The 24604-nt window shown below is 44.4% G+C and overlaps 1 protein-coding gene across 1 annotated transcript; it reads right to left on the bottom strand.

Annotated features, from left to right (window-relative positions):
• LOC115849368 (diacylglycerol O-acyltransferase 2-like protein 6) lies at positions 1 to 24604 on the bottom strand. Its single transcript, XM_030850530.2, is given in 11 exon segments — positions 1 to 68; positions 71 to 148; position 464; positions 597 to 716; positions 719 to 809; positions 10113 to 10287; positions 11695 to 11899; positions 12234 to 12337; positions 12869 to 12885; positions 12887 to 12977; positions 24514 to 24604. Coding segments are annotated over 11 exon segments (1041 nt in total).

A 24604-nucleotide genomic window follows, 5' to 3' on the forward strand; every position in this document is an offset into this window, starting at 1 on the left:
TTATATGATTGTCAGCTCCTGGGTCTCAGGGAGGCCATACTGTACTTTGTCAAACAGCTTGCACAGGTCCTGATGCAGAGTGCGTGGTACTTGTCCACCGTCTTTTTGTTTGGCTTCTTAATCTTGGGAATTGGCAGGGGCTCCCCAACTGTGGGGAAGGACGAGGGACAAGCATCAGACCTTTCCCCCCACCCAACTCAAATTACCCATTCCTCAGAGGGAGCCACATACTGAAACTCAGTATCTGGGTCCCCTCCCCTTCCTTTGTTCTTTCCCTCTGCTCCAACCCCATACTGTCCCATGTTCTCCAAATACCTAATCTCGTGCATGCTTAAGACAATGAGAGTAAACTCAGAGAGTGCTGAAGGAATGTATGCGAGTAATGATGCCCTCATGGCAGCTGCTGAACTGTGTCCCTCCCGTGAATGGCCACAACTCTGATCTGTTTAGTTGTCCTCCCCACCCTGCCCTCAACCACGGCCACTGGAATTCCCATTGCCTGTCCCAGCTGTGTGCCGGGTCCCCTGAGACTTGAGGGATGACCTGAATGGGGGGAATCAAGAACCAGAGTGGTCCAAGATGCTGAAAAACTTAACAACAGTGGTAATGGGCCGATTGAAAGGCAAGAAGCCCCAGGATCCTCGAGTGAGGCCCCGGCCGTGGAAGGTACAGAAACTTAGTCTCAGGGTTTTTTTTGATTCTGTCCTGCAAGGTTTATTTGGAAGAACGTTAGCCACGTGCCCTCAGTGAAGGTCTCTTGATTGTGAACCTCATTCTCTCCAAAGGAATAGGAGGGAACAAGGTATGATCTGCAAAGAGATGTGCAGGAGTGTGAGTTCTCCCAGGAAGCTCCCCGCAGTGAAACCCTCTCCAAGGTAGGAAACCTCTACAATCTCCCCATTATAGGACAAGAGTCCAAGAACCCAAGCATCTCCAGCCTTGTGTCTCATTCTTGCTATGCTCCACACCCACCTCCCACAAGTGAACCCTTTGAGGGGAGTTGCTGCACCTTGTCTTGTGATGGGAGGAAAGTAATCTCAGGAAATCTAATAGCCCTTATTGTACCCAGCATCCAGAGTGATCTTCCTAAACTGTGTATCTGGACATGTCACTCTTCTCTTTAAAACTCTTCCAGAGCTCCTCACTTTGTGCCACGCTGCTTAGCAAGGCCTTTGTGCTCTAGCCTTGCCTACCTGGCTAGCCTCCCCTCTCCTCAGCCCTTTGTTGCAATCTGCTTAGCCATACTAAGTGTGCTACGTTCTTGCTTGCCTATGCGCCTTAGTACATCCTGCTCCCTCTGCCAGAAACGCCTTCCCTCTGCCTTCACGTGACTAATTCTATTTCGCCCTTCACTACTTAGCTCCAATTTCATCCCCTGAACCACCTCCAGTTCTTTGAGCCCCTCCATTTCCTCCCACTCCCACCTCCCTCAACTGGTGCTTACCTCTTTCCTACACTAACACTACCCCAACTCTGTACTACAGTCATCACCTTGCCTGGCTGGCTCCCAGTAGACAGCAAGCTAATCAAAAGGGGGAACTATGTCTTATTCATCTTTGAACCCCAGGGCCTGGCATAGTGCCAGACATGTCATCATAGGACCTCACTGAATGCCTGTATTTTTCTCCCTTTTGGTCTAACTGGTAATGCCTACTGATATTTCAATTCACAGTTCAGATGTCACCCACCTATGAAACCTCTACTTTGGGTGGAAGGCTTTCCATCAGTTGGTGCTCCCATAGTGCTTTATACATATGTCCATTATGGCACATCTTTCATTCAACAAATATGTATTGAGTTCTTTCTATGTGCCAGCACTTTTTTTTTTTTTTGAGGAAGAACACTACCACCTCTTCTTTTTTTTTTTTTTTACATCTTTATTGGAGTATAATTGCTTTACAATGGTGTGCTAGTTTCTGCTTTATAACAAAGTGAATCAGTTATATATATACATATGTTCCCATATGTCTTCCCTCTTGCGTCTCCCTCCCTCCTACCCTCCCTATCCCACCTCTCTAGGTGGTCACAAAGCACCGAGCTGATCTCTCTGTGCTATGCAGCTGCTTCCCACTAGCTATCTATTTTACGTTTGGTAGTGTATATATGTCCATGCCACCCTCTCGCTTTGTCATAGCTTACCCTTCCCCCTCCCCATATCCTCAAGTCCATTCTCTAGTAGGTCTGTGTCTTTATTTCTGTCTTACCCCAGGATCTTTATGACATTTTTCCCCTTAAATTCCATATATATGTGTTAGCATACGGTATTTGTCTTTCTCTTTCTGACTTACTTCACTCTGTATGACAGACTCTACGTCCATCCACCTCATTACAAATAGCTCAATTTCGTTTCTTTTTATGGCTGAGTAATATTCCATTGTATATATGTGCCACATCTTCTTTATCCATTCATGCGACGATGGACACTTAGGTTGTTTCCATCTCCGGGCTATTGTAAATAGAGCTGCAATGAACATTTTGGTACATGACTCTTTTTGAATTATGGTTTTCTCAGGGTATATGCCCAGTAGTGGGATTGCTGGGTCATATGGTAGTTCTATTTGTAGTTTTTTAAGGAACCTCCATACTGTTCTCCATAGTGGCTGTACCAGTTCACATTCCCACCAGCAGTGCAAGAGTGTTCCCTTTTCTCCACACCCTCTCCAGCATTTACTGTTTCTAGATTTTTTAATGATGGCCATTCTGACCAGTGTGAGAGGATATCTCATTGTAGTTTTGATTTGCATTTCTCTAATGATTAATGATGTTGAGCATTCTTTCATGTGTTTGTTGGCAGTCTGTATATCTTCTTTGGAGAAATGTCTATTTAGGTCTTCTGCCCATTTTGGGATTGGGTTGTTTGTTTTTTTGTTATTGAGCTGCATGAGCTGCTTGTAAATTTTGGAGATTAATCTTTTGTCAGTTGCTTCATTTACAAATATTTTCTCCCATACTGAGGGTTGTCTTTTGGTCTTGTTTATGGTTTCCTTTGCTGTGCAAAAGCTTTGAAATTTCAATAGGTCCCATTTGTTTACTTTTGTTTTTATTTCCATTTCTCTGGGAGGTGGATCAAAAAGGATCTCGCTGTGATTTATGTCATAGAGTGTTCTGCCTATGTTTTCCTCTAAGAGTTTGATAGTTTCTGGCCTTACATTTAGGTCTTTAATCCATTTTGAGCTTATTTTTGTGTATGGTGTTAGGGAGTCATCTAATCTCATACTTTTACATGTACCTGTCCAGTTTTCCCAGCACCACTTATTGAAGAGGCCGTCCTTTCTCCACTGTACATTCCTGCCTCGTTTATCAAAGATAAGGTGACCATATGTGCATGGGTTTATCTCTGGGATTTCTATCCTGTTCCATTGATCTATATTTCTGTTTTTGTGCCAGTACCATACTGTCTTGGTTACTGTAGCTTTGTAGTATAGTCTGAAGTCAGGGAACCTGATTCCTCCAGCTCCGTTTTTCGTTCTCAAGATTGCTTTAGCTATTCGGGGTCTTTTGTGTTTCCATACAAATTGTGAATTTTTTTGTTCTAGTTCTGTGAAAAATGCCATTGGTAGTTTGATAGGGATTGCGTTGAATCTGTAGATTGCTTTGGGTAGTAGAGTCACTTTCACAATGTTGATTAATCCAATCCAAGAACATGGTATATCTCTCCACCTATTTGTATCATCTTTAATTTCTTTCATCAGTGTCTTATTATTTTCTTCATACAGGTGTTTTGTCTCCTTAGGTAGGTTTATTCCTAGGTATTTTATTCTTTTTGTTGCAGTGGTAAATGGGAGTGTTTTCTTGATTTCACTTTCAGATTTTTCATCATTAGTGTATAGGAATGCCAGAAATTTCTGTGCATTTGTTTTGTATCCTGCTACTTTACCAAATTCATTGATTAGCTCTAGTAGTTTTCTGGTAGCATCTTTAGGATTCTCTACGTACAGTATCATGTCATCTGCAAACAGTGACAGCTTTACTTCTTCTTTTCCAATTTGGATTCCTTTTATTTCCTTCTCTTCTCTGATTGCTGTGGCTAAAACTTCCAAAACTATGTTGAATAAGAGTAGTGAGAGTGGGCAACCTTGCCTTGTTCCTGATTTTAGTGGAAATGCTTTCAGTTTTTCACCATTGAGGATGATGTTGGCTGTGGGTTTGTCATATATGGCCTTTATTATGTTGAGGAAAGTTCCCTCTATGCCTACTTTCTGCAGGGTTTTTATTATAAATGGGTGTTGAATTTTGTCGAAAGCTTTCTCTGCATCTATTGAGATGATCACATGGTTTTTCTCCTTCAATTTGTTAATATGGTTTATCACATTGATTGATTTGCGTATTTTGAAGAATCCTTGCATTCCTGGAATAAACCCCACTTGATCACGGTGTACGATCCTTTTAACGTGCTGTTGGATTCTGTTTGCTAGTATTTTGTTGAGGATTTTTGCATCTATGTTCATCAGTGATATTGGCCTGTAGTTTTCTTTCTTTGTGACATCCTTGTCTGGTTTTGGTATCAAGGTGATAGTGGCCTTGTAGAATGAGTTTGGGAGTGTTCCTCCCTCTGCTATACTTTGGAGGAGTTTGAGAAGGATAGGTGTTAGCTCTTCTCTAAATGTTGGACAGAATTCGCCTGTGAAGCCATGTGGTCCTGGGCTTTTATTTGTTGGAAGATTTTTAATCACAGTTTCAATTTCATTACTTGTGATTGGTCTGTTCATATTTTCTATTTCTTCCTGATTCAGTCTTGGCAGGTTGTGCATTTCTAAGAATTTGTCCATTTCTTCCAGGTTGTCCATTTTATTGGCGTATAGTTGCTTGTAGTAATCTCTCATGATCTTTTGTATTTCTGCAGTGTCAGTTGTTACTTCTCCTTTTTCATTTCTAATTCTATTGATTTGAGTCTTCTCCCTTTTTTTCTTGATGAGTCTGGCTAATGGTTTATCAATTTTGTTTATATTCTCAAAGAACCAGCTTTTAGTTTTATTAATCTTTGCTATCGTTTCCTTCATTTCTTTTTCATCTATTTCTGATCTGATCTTTATGATTTCTTTCCTTCTGCTAACTTTTGGGTTGTTTTGTTCTTCTTTCTCTAATTGCTTTAGGTGTAAGTTTAGGTTGTTTATTTGAGATGTTTCTTGTTTTTTAAGGTAGGACTGTACTGCTATAAACTTTGCTCTTGGAACTGCTTTTGCTGCATCCCATAGGTTTTGGGTCATCACGTCTCCAATGTCATTTGTTTCTAGGTATTTTTTGATTTCCTCTGTGATTTCTTCAATGATCACTTCGTTATTAAGTAGTGTATTGTTTAGCCTCTATGTGTTTGTATTTTTTACAGATCTTTTCCTGTAATTGATATCTAGTCTCATAGCATTGTGGTTGGAAAAGATACTTGATACAATTTCAATTTTCTTAAATTTACCAAGGTGTGATTTGTGACCCAAGATATGATCTATCCTGGAGAATGTTCCATGAGCACTTGAGAAAAATGTGTATTCTGTTGTTTTTGGATGGAATGTCCTGTAAATATCAATTAAGTCCATCTTGTTTAATGTATCATTTAAAGCTTGTGTTTCCTTATTTGTTTTCATTTTGGATGATCTTTCCGTTGGTGAAAGTGGAGTGTTAAAGTCCCCTACTATGAATGTGTTACTGTCGATTTCCCCTTTTATGGCTGTTAGTATTTGCCTTATGTATTGAGGTGCTCCTATGTTGGATGCATAAATATTTACAATTGTTATATCTTCTTCTTGGATCGATCCCTTGATCATTATGTAGTGTCCTTCTTTGTCTCTTCTAATAGTCTTTATTTTAAAATCTATTTTGTCTGATATGAGAATTGCTACTCCAGCTTTCTTTTGATTTCCATTTGCATGGAATATCTTTTTCCATCCCCTCACTTTCAGTCTGCATGTGCCTCTAGGTCTGAAGTGGGTCTCTTGTAGACAGCATATATATAGGTCTTGCTTTTGTATCCATTCAACCAGTCTGTGTCTTTTGGTGGGAGCATTTAATACATTTACATTTAAGGTAATTATCGATATGTATGTTCCTATTCCCATTTTCTTAATTGTTTTGGGTTTGTTATTGTAGGTCTTTTCCTTCTCTTGTGTTTGTTGCCTAGAGAAGTTCCTTTAGCAGTTGTTGTAAAGCTGGTTTGGTGGTGCTGAACTCTCTCAGCTTTTGCTTGTCTGTAAAGGTTTTAATTTCTCCATCAAATCTGAATGAGATCCTTGCTGGGTAGAGTAATCTTGGTTGTAGGTTTTTCTCCTTCATCACTTTAAATATGTCCTGCCAGTCCCTTCTGGCTTGCAGAGTTTCTGCTGAAAGATCAGCTGTTAACCTTATGGGGATTCCCTTGTGTGTTATTTGTTGTTTTTTCCCTTGCTGCTTTTAATATGTTTCTTTGTGTTTAATTTTTGACAGTTTGATTAATATGTGTCTTGGCGTATTTCTCCTTGGATTTACCCTGTATGGGACTCTCTGTGCTTCCTGGACTTGATTAACTATTTCCTTCCCCATATTAGGGAAGTTTTCAACTATAATCTCTTCAAATATTTTCTTAGTCCCTTTCTTTTCCTCTTCTTCTTCTGGAACCCCTATAATTCGAATGTTGGTGCGTTTAATGTTGTCCCAGAAGTCTCTGAGACTGTCCTCAGTTCTTTTCATTCTTTTTTTCTTTATTCTGCTCTGCAGTAGTTATTTCTACTATTTTATCTTTCAGGTCACTTATCCGTTCTTCTGCCTCAGTTATTCTGCTATTGATCCCATCTAGAGTATTTTTAATTTCATTTATTGTGTTGTTCATCGTTGCTTGTTTCATCTTTAGTTCTTTTAGGTCCTTGTTAAATGTTTCTTGCATTTTCTCTATTCTATTTCCAAGATTTTGGATCATCTTTACTATCATTATTCTGAATTCTTTTCCAGGTATACTGCCTATTTCCTCTTCATTTCTTAGGTCTGGTGGGTTTTTATCTTGCTCCTTCAACTGCTGTATGTTTTTCTGTCTTCTCATTTTGCTTATCTTACTGTGTTTGGGGTCTCCTTTTTGCAGGCTGCAGGTTCTTAGTTCCCATTGTTTTTGGTGTCTGTCCCCAGTGGCTAAAGTTGTTTCAGTGGGTTGTGTAGGCTTCCTGGTGGAGGGGACTAGTGCCTGTGTTCTGGTGGATGAGGCTGGATCTTGTCTTTCTGGTGGGCAGGTCCATGTCTGGTGGTGTGTTTTGGGGTGTCTGTGGACTTATTATTATTTTAGGCAGCCTGTATGCTAATGGGTGGGGTTGTGTTCCTGTCTTTCTAGTTTGGCATAGGGTGTCCAGCACTGTAGCTTGCTGGTCGTTGAGTGAAGCTGGGTGCTGGTGTTGAGACGGAGATCTCTGGGAGATTTTTGCCGTTTGATATTATGTGGAGCTGGGAGGTCTCTTGTGGACCGGTGTCCTAACGTTGGCTCTCCCACCTCAGAGGCACAGCACTGACTCCTGGCTACAGCACCAAGAGCCTTTCATCCACATGTCTCAGAATAAAAGGGAGAAAAAGTAGAAAGAAAGAAAGAAGGAAAGGAAAGAAGGAAAGAAAGAAAGAAAGGATGGAAGGAGGGAAGGAGGCAAGGAAGGAAGGAAGGAAGGGAGGAGGGAAGCAAGTAAGAAAGAAAAGAAAGAAAGGATAAAATAAAGTTATTAAAATAAAAAATAATTATTAAGAAAAAAATTTTTTTAAAAAGAAAAAAAAAATGGATGGATAGAACCCTAGTACAAATGGTGACAGCAAAGCTATACAGACAAAATCTCACACCGAAGTATACACATACACACTCACAAAAATAGGAAAAGGGGAAAAGAATAGTAAATCTTGCTCTCAAAGTCCACCTCCTCAATTTGGGATGATTCGTTGTCTATTCATGTATTCCACAGATGCAGGGTACATCAAGTTGATTGTAGAGCTTTAATCCGCTGCTTCTGAGGCTTCTGGGAGGGATTTCCCTTTCTCTTCTTTGTTCGCACAGCTCCTGGGGCTCAGCTTTGGATTTGGCTGTGCCTCTGCGTGTAGGTCGCTGGAAGGCGTCTGTTCTTCGCTCAGACAGGACGGGGTCAAAGGAGCAGCTGCCTCGGGGACTCTGGCTCACCCAGGCCGGGGCGAGGGAGGGGCGTGGATGCGGGGCAAGCCTGTGATGGCAGAGGCCGTCGGGATGCCGCACCACCACGAGGCACGCCGTGCGCCCTGCCGGGGAAGTTGTTCCTGGATCCCGGGACCCCGGCATTGGCGGGCTGCACAAGCTCCCTGGAAGGGAGGTGCGGACAGCGACCCGCGCTCGCACACAGGCCTCCCGGTGGTGGCAGCAGCAGCCTCAGCATCTCATGCCCGTCTCTGGGGTCCGTGCCGTCAGCTGCGGCTCGCGCCCGTCTCTGGAGCTCCTCCAAGCAGCGTTCCCAATCCCCTCTCCTCGCGCACCAGGAAACAAAGAGGGAAGAAAAAGTCTCTTGCCTCTTCGGCAGGTCCAGACTTTTCCCCGGACTCCCTCCCTGCCAGCCATGGTGCACCAACCCCCTGCCAGCTGTGCTCACGCCGCCAACCTCAGTCCTCCCCCTGCGCTCTCCCGTCCTTATTCTTTTGTTTCGGTTTATTCTTTTGTCTCGGTTTATTCTTTTCTCTTTTGCCCTACCCAGGTACGTGGGGAGTTTCTTGCCTTTTGGGAGGTCTGAGGTCTTCCGCCAGCGTTCAGTAGGTGTTCTGTAGGAGTTATTCCACGTGTAGATGTATTTCTGGTGTATCTGTGGGGAGGAAGGTGATCTCCACGTCTTACTCTTCCGCCATCTTCTCGATCTCCTACCACCTCTTCGTGCCAGCACTTTTTTAAGCCCTGGGGACACATCAGTGAACAGAATGGATTAAAAAAAAATCTCTGTCCTCATGGAGCTTACCTTTTATTGAGAGAAGACAGACAATAAACAATAATAATGAACAAATAGAAAACCACATATGTAAAGAAATAAAATTGATGACGTATGAGGAGATGATAAGCGCAATGGGAAAAAGATCCAGCAGGATGGTCAGGATAGACCTTATTGAGAAGAGACATTTGAGCAAGGACCTGGAGGAGGTAAAGGAATAAGCCAAAGAGTTATTTGCAGGAATAATGTCCCAGACAGAGGGGACAAGTAGAACAAAGGCCCTAAGGGAGGAGCATGTGGCTTGTTTGAGGGACAGCAAGGAAGCCAGTGTAGCTCTAATGGAGTGAGCAAGGGGGAGGGCAGTGGCTGATGAGATCAGCGATGTGGCAAGATAAGTTAGGGTCTTGCAGGCCCTTGTAAAGACTTTGGTTTTGCTCGGTGTGAAATGGGAGCCACTGGAGCATTTGGAGTAGTGACATGATCTGACTCACGCTGAATAGGATCATCCTGGCCACGGTTGAGAATAGACTCTTGGATGTGAGGGAGGCAAGGGTAGAAGCAGAGAGAGCACTTAGGAGACTGTTGTAATAATCCAGGGGAGAGACGATGGGGTGGTAAACCAGGGGGCGATAGTTGAGATGGTAAGTGGCTGGCTTCTGGAAATATTTTGTAATTATATGTGAATATGTCTGTCTTCCATTGGACTCTGAGTTCCTTAAAGGCAAGGACCAGGTCTTATCTATTTTTATATCCTTAATGCCTAGTACTATGCCTGACACACAGTAGCTGTTCAGTAACTGTGGAATGAATGCATTCTATTTCTCAAACCAGATTATATGCTCTTTGGGGGCAGTATCCATGTCTTTTGCATGTTTGCAATCCCCACAGCATCAAGCCCAGTGCCTTCCTTGCCCTGGGTAAGTTCTCTGGGCCTCGCAGTTCATGGGTTGATATAGACTGAAGCCCCACTTCCCCAGACCCCCAGCCTACCAGGCTAATGGGCAGAAGGTAAAGGTCTTTTACTGTTTTTTCTCTAACTTCAAGCTTTAAAAGTACCCACCAGAATGTGTCTGGAGGCCCAAACACCCTTAAGGCACAGTGTGAGCGAGTAGAGAGAAGCAGTCAGAATGAAGAGGGAACCCACTCTAACAGGTTTCCAAGGAAGGGCACCATTCTGGATAGGTGCTACAGGGGACCTATGGTACCCTGATGATAGGGCACCAGAACCTAGGGACCCACCCTGTCTTCAGTGCCAACCTCACAAAACCTTTATGCTGTTTAAGGAGGACGGTAGAGGCTCCTGCGTGGCACAAGAGGGCTTCAGCAGATCCACCCTCCACAATAACCACAGCATTGCCCGAGCCTTTCTTGGTCAGCAAATACTTCAAGGCCAACTCACTCACTGGGCACACACCTGTGAAACCAAAGAGTCAAGTGGTATAACAAACTTGGTGCTTGAGGACGGGGTAAGGGGTTCCTCCAGGGTCTTCCTGCTGGAGACAGTTCTTCTGTTACCAGACTGTGCTTGTTTCCACTCTTCTGTCTTTAACCTCCACATCCTGGGTTAGCCCTGAGGTTGGTCCTTAGGGTCAGCTGCTTGCCTTGCAGCTCTGTGCTACAACAGTTGGGGCTACATTGAGTTCTTCTGCCTACTTTCTCTTAGCTCTATAGTATTTAAGCCCATCCCTTCCTTCTCTACCCAGGAACTACAGCTGTCTTCCACTCTCCCCAGGCTGATGGCAATTGAGGCTCTCCAGAGTTCTCTTCCCTAGGAGTAATGAGGAATAGCCACCACCATCCTGCTTCCTCCTTAGAGCAACCCGGCAAAGGGAAGCCAGTGGCTGCGGGTTCTGGAGAGTAGGCAGACCCAGGATCCTGTCCAAGCCAAATTGAAATGTAGATGAACCATGGAATGACATCTTGCTGCTCTACAACAGTCACAGAGTCTTTCCTCACCTCTGCTTCCCAACTCTGCCCTGTGCTCACCTTCTGTTCCCTCCTGGGATGGAAGACATTGGCTCCAGGCCACAGTCCTTGAGATCCAGGTTCATACCAACCTCAGAGGGGAGCAGAACCATCCTCTGGGACTCTAGTGGTGCCACCTGGCCCCTCCAGATATCAATGTATCTTACCTTTTAATGTTTGGCTTCAGTTGTTTTCTGGTGTCAAGAAGGATGGATATTCATCCAAAGAGAAGGACATTTGGCACAGTACCCCGGCTTGAAGCCTGGCATGGGGAAGTTGTCCTGGATTCTGACGGATGCCTATCCTTTATCCCTTGATGTCTTACGCAAGTTCAAAGGGGTTCGCAGGAGATGAGGGTCATGGGCCAGGAGGGTACCAGCTAGTATGAAAGACTTGAAAGTGTCTTTGAGATGCCCTGAGATGAGAGCTGCTACATAAATGACTGGCCAAAAGAAGCCAGTTGACACCCCCCAAGAGTCAGGCAAAGTTCATCTGAGCTGTACCATTCATGCCTCATTTTCCTTATATTTGGTTTTGATATTTGGCTTTTGCTTTCTGCTTTCCACTTTGGCTTTGATCCTGAACTCCAGGCTTCTGCTTCCTCTTCTGAAAGGATCCTTGGCAACTCTTATGAATGCCTATAACTTATCCTGCTGCCTAATCAAACCCCGCCTCCCAGATCTTGGACAGAACCTGAGGCTTGGCCACATATTCCTGTTACTGGCTCAGTGTGTTCTGGACTCATTTTCTACTAAGTCCTCTTCCAGCAGGGAGTGAGAACTGGACTGACTGTCAAGGCTTATAGAAGTTGGAGCCCTGAGGTAGGTCAGAGAATGGAATGATTTCTTGTACTCACCCATTGACATCACATAATCTCGCACAATTGGGATCCAGAAGATCTCTTCCAAGGTCCCTACATAAGGAGTGATGGCTGGGAAAATCCGAGCAAAGCCAGTGGCCTCAGTGGGAAAGATGATGAAGACACCATAAGAGAGAATGCCATGGGGGTGGTTGGCAATGATATAGTTGTGTTTGGGACAGAGGTCATGAGTCTTCACCAGCTGTTAGAGGGAGATTGAATCAGAGTAGTGGATAGAAGGAAGAGAGGACATGTGGACTCAGATCCCGGTAGGTAGCCTGTGTTTCCCTTGGGGAGCTCCAAATCCCTATTCACTGGGATGTCTTCACTGTCACATGATTGCCAGGGGTTATGATGCTCAGAGAGGCTGACCTGGGTCTGCCACTCTGAGGCAAGGTGCTATCCATTTGTCTCCCCACCTGCCCATCCATCTTGGGTCCCTGCTCTGCATTATGCCTCTGGGCCTTGATGTCCACTGCTGGCCACCAAAGCCTTTGAAAACATAGGGCTGAATGGGGAGGGAGTGTCTGGGCAACAGGGACTGAGGGCACCCAGAGGAAGCGTAGTCATCTTTACTGGGAAGAAATTTGGAAATACTTCCAGAGGGTCCAGTTTCGTACCCAAGTTGAACGCCTACCACCTGCAGGTACAGAAGGGAAGGAAAGACTGGGTGAGATCTTGCCAATCCTTCTACTTCTCCTGGAGGTGGAGGGTTCTTCCTAAAACATTCAGGTCACTAGAGGGGCCTCTTTCTCACATTTCCATATCGGGCACAGAGCTATAGGTACTGTCCCTGAATCCAACCCTCAAGGAGACACAGGAAGCCCCTGCTCCTCTGGAGCAGTCAGAAAGGTGGGAGGGAAATAGCAGGAGGCTGGGAGCACCCACCCAGAAACCAGCCTCAATTCTTCCTGGGCATCCTGGCAGAGACCTCTGTTACTTGCTGAGCTTTGCCCTCCTGTCTCCCACCCCTTCCCTCTACCTTCCTGTGCTCCTCTCCCTCTCTCCTTCGCTTCGCCTCCCTGACCTCCTTTCCTTTCCCTTTCCTCTTCTTTCCTCTCCCCACCTCTTCTCCCTCTGTCTCTCTCACTCTCTCCTTCCACCACCACCCCAGCCCTGTGGTTCCATCCTTGGTACAGACAGGGACCACCACTCTTCCCCTGTTTCTTACCTTGACTGTGGGTGTTCGTCATAGGAGAGCCAGGCTAAGGCGAGCACGGACAGCATGCCGAACTTAGTGAACACTAGAAAGTAGGGTATAAGAAGAATAGGAATAGCTCCTGAGGGGACGCAAAGGGTTCATGCCCTTCAGTTCCCTTCAAGTTTAATACACCTCTCATAACCCCGATCTCTGCTCTGTAGTGAAGGAGCAGGTTGAGGCCGGTGTGAGACTCTTCTCTCCTCATCCCCCCCGACCCCCTAACCCCCTCCTAGCTCTGCTGTGGTCCGGGAGGACCTCTGAGTCCCTGGATCTGGGTCCCCTTGGTGGCTGAGATCTTAACTGAGGACAGCAGAACCATGACGTTCTCAGAGTAGGTCCTCAGCTGGGGTCAAAGGACAGCACTACTTGGCAATTGGAAGGAAACAGCATCTTGGGCCGGTGGCTTACATCCCCGTTCTGGGACCTCAGGAAGTCCTTTCCGAAAGCTCAGCCCTCCTTCCTTTGTGGAACTGCTCTGTCAGCACATTCCAGTGGAGAGGGGCGGCCTGCAGTGTACGGGCTGTTTGATGCTGAGAAGAAAACGCATATTAGAAACTGCTTTACTTTGTTCGATTTTGTCCCATTCAAAATGTCTCAAAAGTTCAGAAGGGGAAAAAATCATCTCTGTTAGCAAAGAAAGGGTCACAGCAGGCTGTGAAGTGCAGACATGGTACATCTTACAGCAGTGGGAGTTGAATTCCATTTTAAAATATGCATTCATGAGAAAGAGGGGCTCAGTACACATATTGTGAATTTAAAAATACCCAGCTAAAGGAATGACTTCTTTGACCAGATAACATCATAGTAGATAAAAGTTTCAGAGAAGGGGAAGAAACTCAAGAGTTACCTGCCAGCAGGTTTGTCTCTAGCATCTTGGGCTTAGATGAAAATAACAGGAAAAAGATGGAATGGGCATTTAAAAAAAAAGTCGTGTTATGGAGTAGAAGAAACCTTAGTGATAGGCTGAATTCCCCTTACAAGAGCTGGCTGAAGTGGTTGTTGTAAGCATACTAATTAAATAGGAAATAGCAGGGGGAGGAATTTTATGGGAAGATTGCCATGGATACAAATCTTGCTACCTCTGACCCTCATAAAAGATGAGAGTAGGGGGCTTCCCTGGTGGCGCAGTGGTTGAGAATATGCCTGCCAATGCAGGGGACACGGGTTCGAGCCCTGGTCTGGGAAGATCCCACATGCCACGGAGCAACTAGGCCCGTGAGCCACAACTACTGAGCCTGCGCGTCTGGAGCCTGTGCTCCGCAACAAGAGAGGCTGCGACAGTGAGAGGCCTGCGCACCGCGATGAAGAGTGGCCCCCACTTGCCGCAACTAGAGAAAGCCCTCGCACAGAAACGAAGACCCAACACAGCCAAAAATAAATAAATTAATTAATAAATTTATTTTTTAAAAAAGATGAGAGTAAATTTGCTGGGTAAGCTTCAGAAGAAAACTCAGATAAAGTTAAATATGAATCATTATTAATTATTTTTCAACTTCTTTATTGGAGTATAATGGCTTTACAATGGTGTGTTAGTTGCTGCTGTATAACAAAGTGAATCAGCTATACATTTACATATATCCCCAGATCCCCTCCCCTCCCTCTTGTGTCTCCCTCCCACCCTCCCTATCCCACCCCTCTAGGTGGTCACAAAGCACTGAGCTGATCTCCCTGTGCTATGTGTCTGCTTCTCACTAGCTATCCATTTTACATTTGGTAGTGTATATATGTCCATGCCACTCTCTCATTTCGTCCCAGCTTACCTTCCCCCTCCCCATGTCCTCAAGTCCATTCTCTACGTCTGCATCTTTATTCCTGTCCTGCCCCTAGGTTCTTCAGAACCTTTTTTTTTTTAGATTCCATATATATGTGTTAGCATACGGTATTTGTTTTTCTCTTTCTGACTTACTTCACTCTGTATGACAGTCTCTAGATTCATCCACATCTCTACAAATGACCCAATTTCGTTCCTTTTTATGGCTGAGTAATATTCCATTGTATATATGTGCCACATCCTCTTTATCCATTAATCTGTCGATGGACAGTTAGGTTGCTTCCATGACCTGGCTATTGTAAATAGTGCTGCAATGAACATTGGGGTGCATGTGTCTTTTTGAATTATGGTTTTCTCCGGATTTATGCCCAGGAGTGTTATTGCTGGATCATATGGTAACTCTATTTGTAGTTTTTTAAGGAACCTCCATACTGTTCTCCACAGTGGCTGTATCAATTTACATTCCCACCAACAGTGCAAGAGGGTTCCTTTTTCTCCACACCCTTAGAGGGATTTTTTTTAGTAGATTTTAAAAGTATTTAATTTAATGGGATTTTCTACACAGGTGATCATGTCATCTGTGAATTAGGACAGTTGTATTTCTTACTTTTCAATCTGAATGCTTTTCTTTCTTTTTTTTTCTTCTTGCTTTATTGAACTTGCTAGGACTTTTAGTATGATGTTGAATACAAATGGTGAGAGTGAACATACTTGCTTTGCTCCTCATCTTAGAGAGAAAGCTTTCAGTCTTTCACCATTAAGTATGATGTTACCTGCAGGGTTTTTTTTTTTTTTACAGATGCTCTTTATCAAGTTGAGAAAGTTGCCTTCTATTCCTAGTTTGCTGAGAGATTTTATCATGGATTAAAGTTTGTCAAATGCTTTTTCTACATCAATTGATATAATTGTGTGTGTTTTTTCTCCCTTAGGTGGTTAATATGCTAGGTTACGTTGATTGATTTTCAAATATTTACCCTTGCATTCTGGGATAGAGCCCACTTGGTCATGGTATATTTGTTTGATTTGCTAGTATTTTTTTTTTTGAGGATTTTTGCATTTATATTCATGAGGGATATTGGTCTGTAGTTTTCTTTTTTGTACTGTTTTGTCTGGTTTTCGTATCAGGGTCTGGCCTCATAAATGAGTTGGCAAGTTTTCTTTCGTCTTCTATTTTCTGAAAAAGATTGTGTAGAATTTGTGATATATCATCTTTAAAATGTTTGGAAGAATATGCCGTTGAAACCAACTGGGTCTTCAGATTTCTGTTTTGGAAGGTTTATAACCTTCCAAAATTAAAATTTAATTTAGTTAATAGTTACACGTTATCTGTTTCATTTTGGGTGAGTTTTGGTTGTTTGTGGTTTTCAAGGAAGTCTTCAAATGTAATTGTTAATTTGTCTATTTTTTTTCCAGTTCTGTTAGTTTTCACTTCATATATTTTAAAGCTCTATTGCTAGGTGCATAGACATTTAGGATAGTATGTCTTCTTGGTGAATTGACCCTTTTACCATTATGTAATATCCTTTTTCACCCTTGGTCTTGACTTAAAAAAAATAAATGTAAACCTGTACACCCTCCAATTACTAATGATTACTAGCTTAAGTTAAAGATGGTACCAATATGAATCTAACTGGGTCCTTTCTTCAAATCATTTCTGATTCATCTTTCTTGCTCACTTTCCCCATATAGTAATAGCCAACATTTACTGTACACTCATCATGTAAAACTAAGTATTTTACATGTGTATTTTATTAAATCTTCATAAAGGCCCCATTAGGACAATAAGCATTCTCATTTTGTGAATGAGGAACCCAGGTTCAGAAAAGTTAAATAACCACTTAAGGTCACACAGCCAGCTAGTGGGTGAGCCAGAGTTGAGAACTCACACTCTTCCTCCAGAGACTGTACTCTTCACCACTGAGCTCTAATTATCGCTTTCCTTTAGTCAATTGTTAATTCCCGTCAGTTCTGTCCTCCAAACATCTTTCAAATTATTCTATTCCCCACCTCCATGCTACCATCCTGTCCAAGCCACCATTCTCTCTCTCTAAGCCGACTGCCAATGTCTTCTAAACAGGTTACCTGCTTCGATTTGAGCCATGATGCAGCCAGCATGTTAAATGCAAATCTCTGTCCTTCTATAGCATATAACCAAGAACATGGCTGGTTTGTCAAAGAGACATTTCTGTGGCTCTGTGATTACTTAACGGATCAAACTTAATGATAAATATGAGAACCTCTGGGGGTTAATGGTAATTCAATAATTCAACAACTCACATGGCTTCCCATGACTCTTAGGATCCAGTCCAGTCTCATAAACTTGGTTCTGAAGGTCCTCCGTGATGGAGCCCCTGGCCACCCCCTAGTTCTCTGCATGCCACCATACTGTTCTTCTGTCAGTTTCTTCAACTCATTCTGTTCCCCAGCCTCCGGGCTTCTGTGCATATTGTCCCTTTTGCCTGGAAGACTCTTTCCTCAGCTCGTTGCCTGGCTAGCTCCTATTCATATTTCAGGCCTCAGGATAAATGTCACAGTTTCAACATTTTGGAGCTATCTTTAACTTCTCTCCCTTTCCAAAAAAAAATCTCTCCCATTCATCCTCCTGCCTCTGTCTCCACTGCCACTGCTGTGGTCCAGATCTTGATCTCCTCTGGTCTGGACTGCAGGCTTTTGTCTATTCTTGCCTGCTGGTCTCTTCCCCTCCAGTCTATTTTCCATGCCGCAGATATATTTTTAAGGCACAGTCATAATGTTGTTTGCCTCCTCTGAAGCCTTCAGTATTTTCCCACTGCTGACAGGATAAAGTCTGAACATGTTAGCCTGGTGGTTTTTTTTTTTTTTTTCTGTACGCGGGCCTCTCATTGTTGTGGCTCCGGACGTGCAAACTCAGCGGCCATGGCTCACGGGCCTAGCCGCTCCGTGGCATGTGGGATCTTCCCGGACCGGGGCACGAACCCGTGTCCCCTGCATCGGCAGGCAGACTCTCAACCACTGCGCCACCAGGGAAGCCCTAGCCTGGTGTTTAAGGCCCTCCATGGGCCGACCACATACACCTTCTTGGCCTCATCTCTCAGCACCGGCACTCATACCCCTTATGATCTAGCATGAGGTGATCATACCCACACCACTGTAAGGACATGGGGTGATCTGAAGTGGCTCATGGATGGAAAGTTATTTTAATGTGTAGTGAATAAAAGTGAATTCATGGTGGTAATATAAAGTTTCCTGTTAGAATATATTAATTTAGGGGCTTCCCTGGTGGTGCAGTGGTTAAGAATCTGCCTGCTGATGCAGGGGACACGGGTTCAAGCCCTGGTCCGGGAAGTTCCCACATGCCGTGGAGCAACTAAGCCCGTGCGCCACAGCTACTGAGCCTGTGCTCTACAGCCCGCGAGCCACAACTACTGAGCCCACGTGCCACAACTACTGAAGCCCGTGTGCCTAGAGCCCGTGCTCTGCAACAAGAGAAGCCACTGCAATGAGAAGCCCGTGCACCACAACAAAGAGTAGCCCCTGCTCGCCGCAACTAGAGAAAGCCCACGCCTATCAACGAAGACCCAATGCAGCCAAAAATTAAATAAATGAATAAATAAATAATTTTTTTAAAAAAGAATATATTAATTTAGTTTACAGGAATGAGTCAATTTGGGGAAAAATGTTAAGTAATAATAGCACAGGTGGTACTCAGCTGTGGAAAGAACCAGAAAGTGGGAGGCAAACGGCTGAAGAATGGGAAACGGGGGTCCAACCACCTTAGTCTACTCCCCATTCTTTCAACCCACCATGCAATTTCACTTCTCCATGCCTTTGGTGATGCTGTTCCCTTATTCTGACTACCCTCTCTCCAACTTTCTGTCTATATCAAAATTCTCTCAGCCATCAAGGCTTAGCTCAAATGATACCTCCTTGATGATATCTTTGCTTATTCTCTGGTCAGAATGAAGAGTTCCCTCCTCTACACACCCACAGCACATTACTTCTGCATCTATTTGGCCCTGTTTCATTTTGCTGCTTGTGTAGTTAGCACCTTACATGTCTGGCCCTTTGCCTTTTAGACAGTAAGCTTCTTTTTTTTTAATAAATTTATTTTTGGCTGCATTGGGTCTTCGTTGCGGTGTGCAGACTTCTCACTGTTGTGGCTTCTCTTGTTGTGGAGCATGGGCTCTAGGCACGCGGGCTTCAGTAGTTGTGGCTCGCGGGCTCTAGAGCACAGGCTCAGTAGTTGTGGTGCACGGGCTTAGTTGCTCCGTGGCATGTGGGATCTTCCTGGACCAGGGCTTGAACCGTGTCCCCTGCATTGGCAGGTGGATTCTTAACCACTGCGCTGCCAGGGAAGCCCTAGACAGTAAGCTTCTTGAAAACAGCCTTCAGCATAATGCCAAGCACAGGAGGATGACTCAGGATAAATATATTTGTTACATTCAGTTGTAGCACAGGGAAGTTTGATTTCAAAATTCTCTAAGTGGCAGGTGAACGGTAACAGGGAAAGAAACCACCAATGCCCTTATTCCAAATAAATAAAGAAAGGCCTTCTGAGGTTCCAGGGTGTGCATGAGTGTGTAAGGCTATGGGCAGCCTGTCATTTCTAGTGTAAAGTGAAAACCTGGCGTCTTAATCAGTTGGCTCAAAGCCTTCAGAAATCCAAGAACGTGGCTGGTTTGTCAAAGACGAATTTCTGTGGCTTTGTGATTACTTATTGGATCTGTATTACTATAAATGTAAGAACCCGCGGGAGTAAAAAAAAGATAATTTAGTAATTCAGCAAACATAGACTGAGCATACCTCGTGTGAAATCCCTGTGCTAGAAGCAATGGGGGCAGGCTTGGGGCCTGGAAGGAGGAGGGTGAAGAGCATAAGTATGAAAACGATGAAAATAATGTAAATATGGTTACTGATACCTTGTATAGAGCATTTATTGTCAACAGGCACTCTGTTCAGCACTTAATGTGCATTATCTCATTTAATCTTCTCACGACCCTGAGAGGTAGATAATTTTATTATCCCCATTTTACATATGAAGAAACTGAGGCTCAGAGAGGTCATGTATCTTCATTTCAAGCTTTGGGAAAAAAAGTATGTAGCATTTGTTGTGTCTTTATTATGAACCAAGAGCTACTTTAAGCACTTTGTGTATGCTTAATTAATTTTAAGTCATATTAAGACATGTAAAAAATAAAGTTCCTGCTTTCCAGAAACTCATAGTCTAGAGGGGAAAACTGATACCATAAATAATGGATATATCCTAGAGGGTGAGAACAATACAGTTAGGGTTCAAATGTCATTATATGGGGACGAAAGGAGAAGGCCATTCTTTACTACCGGGCAACCTAGAAAGGCTTCATGCAGAAGGTAAGATTTAAATTGAATCTTGAAGGAAGAGTAGGATTTTGACAGACGGATTAGTGGTGGAAGGGCCTTCCACGCACAAGGAAGAGCTCGAACGAAGGCCTGGAGATGGAAGAGTCCAAGGTCTGTGAGTAATACCATAACCTGAAAAAGTACAGGGAGCATGGGAAGCCATGGAACAGGAGATGACACTGGGAAGGAAGCAGGGGAGCTCAGGTCCCATACTGAATGGAATGAGAAGCCAGTGATGGTTCTTAGCAGAGGAAGAGCGTGATCATATCTGTGTATCAGTAAGATCATTTGAGATGACTGTGCGAGCAGGAGAAACGGTAGGCAGGGAGGTCAGCTAAGAGTTGCAGTGACTTAGATGAGAGGCAATGGGAACCTGAAATAGGCTACTACTTCTGAAATCAATTTGAAAGATACTATGGAGGGAGAATGTTCAGGGGTTTGCAGTTGACTGGATGTAGGGGGTGAAGGAGAGGGAGTAGTGAAGTGAACGATGCCTTGAAAGGGCCTGTGGGAATGCTTGGAAGGTATCAGAGTGTCTGCCTCATTTTCTAGGATCTAGTTACTCATTATTCTTCCTGAAGGTGCGATGAAATCAGAGTCTAAGGTGCCTGTCTTAGAAGTGGTAGTCACTCTTCTGTTGATCAAACGTCTTCTGAGGTGGGGTGGTTGGGCTCCGATGTCAATTTCTATCACAGAAAGAAAATGAACATTGACTGAGGGTTTTCTTTCCTCTTTGATTATCAGAATGGTCTTGAGAGCTCTGTTCTACAATGGTAGAGGGTGAACGACTTACTTGCACAAGCTCACATAACAAGTTAATGGCAGACCTGGTCTGTCTGACTCCCAAGAGTATGTTCTATTTTTTGTATTATCAGCAACCAGAGATACGAGGCAGACCCACAAAAAAAAAAAAAAAAAAAAGATGTCCATGAGAGAGAAAAAAGAACAAGAGGTGGACTTAAAGGTCTTTACTGAGGAGAAGAAATCTGGAAGAATCAACAGTGTCAAGCCTGGTCTTGCAAGAAATAGAACAATGACAAGACGTGGCTCCTGTTTTCATGGAGCTTATTGGGTAGAGGAGGCAAAGGGTATAAAGGCTGCTATGCAAACGAATTTTCCAAAGTGCTCTGGACTTTCACAGATAATGTAGTCTCAGGTTGCCAGGACAATGTTGCAGAGAAGGTATGACTTGAGCAGTATCTCAAAGGAAGGGTTGTCCAGGGATAGTCCAGGAAGGGTGATCAGGGAATCTTTTTTTTTTTTTTTTTTTTTTGCGGTACGCGGGCCTCTCACTGTTGTGGCCTCTCCTGTTGTGGAGCACAGGCTCCGGACGCGCAGGCCCAGCGGCCACGGCTCACGGGCCCAGCCGCTCCGCAGCATGTGGGATCTTCCCGGACCGGGGCACGAACCCGTGTCCTCTGCATCGGCAGGCGGACTCTCAACCACTGCGCCACCAGGGAAGCCCAGGGAATCTTTTAAGTGTAGGAAATGGAGCAGAAGTGAAGGAGTGAGAGAGTAAGTAACCTTGGCATTTTTTTAAACATCTTGATTGGAGTATAATTGCTTTACAATGGTGTGTTAGTTTCTGATTTATAACAAAGTGAATCAGTTATACATATACATATGTTCCCATATCTCTTCCCCCTTGCATCTCCCTCCCTCCCACCCTCCCTATCCCAGCCCTCTAGGTGGTCACAAATCACCGAGCTGATCTCTCTGTGCTAGGCAGCTGCTTCCCACTAGCTATCTATTTTACATTTGGTAGTGTATATATGTCCATGCCACTCTCTCACTTTGTCACAGCTTACCCTTCTCCCTCCCCATATCCTCAAGTCCATGCTCGAGTAGGTCTGTGTCTTTATTACCGCCTTACCCCTAGGTTCTTCATGACCTTTTTTTTTTCTTAGATTCCATATGTATGTGTTAGCATATGGTATTTGTTTTTCTCTTTCTGACTTACTTCACTCTGTATGACAGATTCTAGGTCCATCCAGCTTACTACAAATAACTCAGTTTCGTTTCTTTTTATGGCTGAGTAATATTCCATCGTATATATGTGCCACATCTTCTTTACCCATTCATCTGTCGATGGACACTTAGGTTACTTCCATGTCCTGGCTATTGTAAATAGAGCTGCAGTGAACATTGTGGAACATGACTCTTTTTGAATTATGGTTTTCTCAGGGTATATGCCCAGTAGTGGGATTGCTGGGTCGTATGGTAATTCTATTTGTTCTGTGAATAGATTGCCTGGAATACGAGCTTCACCTAGGGGAAGAGTAGGGGGATGAGCTGGTAAAGAGTTTGAGGCAGGGAGCTTCCCTGGTGGCACAGTGGTTGAGAGTCCGCCTGCCGATGCAGGGGACACGGGTTCGTGCCCCGGTCCGGGAAGATCCCACATGCCGCAGGGTGGCTGGGCCCGTGAGCCATGGCCGCTGAGCCTGCGCGTCCGGAGCCTGTGCTCCGCAACGGGAGAGGCCACAACAGTGAGAGGCCCGCGTACCGCAAAAAAAAAAAAAAAAAAAAAAGTTTGAGGCAGAGAGTGGAGCAGGGCCTTGAATGCCCACAATAACACATTTGTACTTCATCAAGAAGGCAAGGGAAAACCGCTGACTATTTTTGAGCAGCAGAGGGCTGTAATCAAAGATACCTTTGAAAGACTCTTCTGGCTGTAGGCAGTGGAATATATGGGAGAGGGTGGAGAATAGAAGTCCAGGAAAGAGGATATTGCAACAGTTTAGATAGATGGCAATACAAGCCCAGAAAAGAAGAGACAGATGGAGAGCCATCCTTTAACTGGAAGCTGGGCCTCAGAGGGGCTCTCAGGAGCATTGCCTAATTCCAAGGGTCATGAATATTTATATTCCACACCTCCCCCAAACCATCTCTTCATTCTTCTCTCATCGCTTCTTTCCTCCTTCTTGTCCCTCTCTCTGCCTTTTCTCTCCCCCTCTTCCCTACGTTTTCCCCCATCACTCCCAGTTGTGCTCAGTAATCAGCCATGATTCTGAACATCATTCAGGAAGGAGGAAAAGCGCTGAGGGAGGCTCTGAGCAAGACAGAAAGAATGAAGGAAAGAGGGTGAGAAAAAGAAGGAAGAAAAGAATTAGGAAGGAGGAAGGGAGGGAGGAAGGAAGGAAGAACACTTTTCTGTAAGGAGCATTTACTGGGAACCAGGCCATGGACCCCTTTGGCAGTCTGGTGAAGCCCTTTTCTGAATAGTATTTTTAAATGCACAAAATAAAATACACAGACTTACAAAGGAAACTCATCATAGTAAAACACCGTTATCAAAATATTGCCAAAAATGTCATACAGTAACATGGGCTTCTTGATTTATGCATTAAATAACCACGCCTAATGGTAGTTCCAATAACTGTTGGAATTTGGAAGTGGTAACGAGCATAAATGAACTTTTTTTTTTTTTTTTTTTTTTGCAGTACGCGGGCCTCTCACTGTTGTGGCCTCTCCCGTTGCGGAGCACAGCCTCCGGACGCGCAGGCTCAGCGGCCATGGCTCACGGGCGCAGCCGCTCCGCGGCATGTGGGATCTTCCCAGACCGGGGCACGAACCCGTGTCCTCTGCATCGGCAGGCGGACTCTCAACCACTGCACCACCAGGGAAGCCCATAAATGAACTTTTGAGATGACTGCAACAACTGGCATGTGAAATGTAAATCTCTGTGATGTCTATTACCGACAAATCCACAGGTATTTCTGTGGTTTGCTGCCTACATTCATCATTTCAATATGAGGTTAGTGAAAACAAACAGGTAATTTTTTCCATCCAAATTCAACGTTGTCCCTCCCTGCCTCATTCTAGGTCTATAGGTCCCTAGTTAAGAACCACTGCTCTACGGGGTCATATAGCCTCCCGCAGATTGGACTTGGCAGCCTCCTAACCTGTCCCATCCTTCAGGATGACATTTCTCCACGTCCAGTTTCCAAACTTGCCCCTGTAATTGGCTGCTCACAAAGCCCTGGTTTCTGACTGAGAAAAGCTTCGAGCTCTCAGCCCACTTGCCCGGCACTGATGACTGTCATTCTCTGAGTCCATTGAAGAACTGGCCCTTTCTCAAAATTCTGTCTAATGAGTCACTCACGCAGCCCGCAGATTTTCCATAATTCTCTCATCATAGTCTTATACTGGAAAATCACCTTACATCTACCCAGTAACACCAACTCTGCCCCTGCCCCCGAATAGGACTCTTTTCAGCTAGTTCACAGGGGGCAGTCCTGAGAGAGGGCTGGGGTGATCTTTAAACCAGGAAACCTGCAGCCTCACTCCTGGCCTTCATGCCCCTCAGATGGGAGGAGAGAAATCTAATGGACTCAACAGTAGCCATCTCTCTGGGTGGAGAGGCACAGTCCTTCCCAGAGAGAGGGGACCAACCACATGATCTCTTTGGAGCCCTCCTCATCTGGAGATTCCTGGTCTCTTTCTTCATCTGTTCCCTTGTGCTTTCCAGCCCCTGGGGTTCACTCACCTAAAAAGACATAGACTGGGATCCACTGCAAAACAGAGAGTGTTTGGAGGCTTTCCTGAAGATCCAGATGGGAGAGGAAGGCCATGGCCAT

Source organism: Globicephala melas, chromosome X (assembly GCF_963455315.2).
Source record: "Globicephala melas chromosome X, mGloMel1.2, whole genome shotgun sequence".
NCBI classification, from domain to species: Eukaryota; Metazoa; Chordata; class Mammalia; order Artiodactyla; family Delphinidae; genus Globicephala; species Globicephala melas.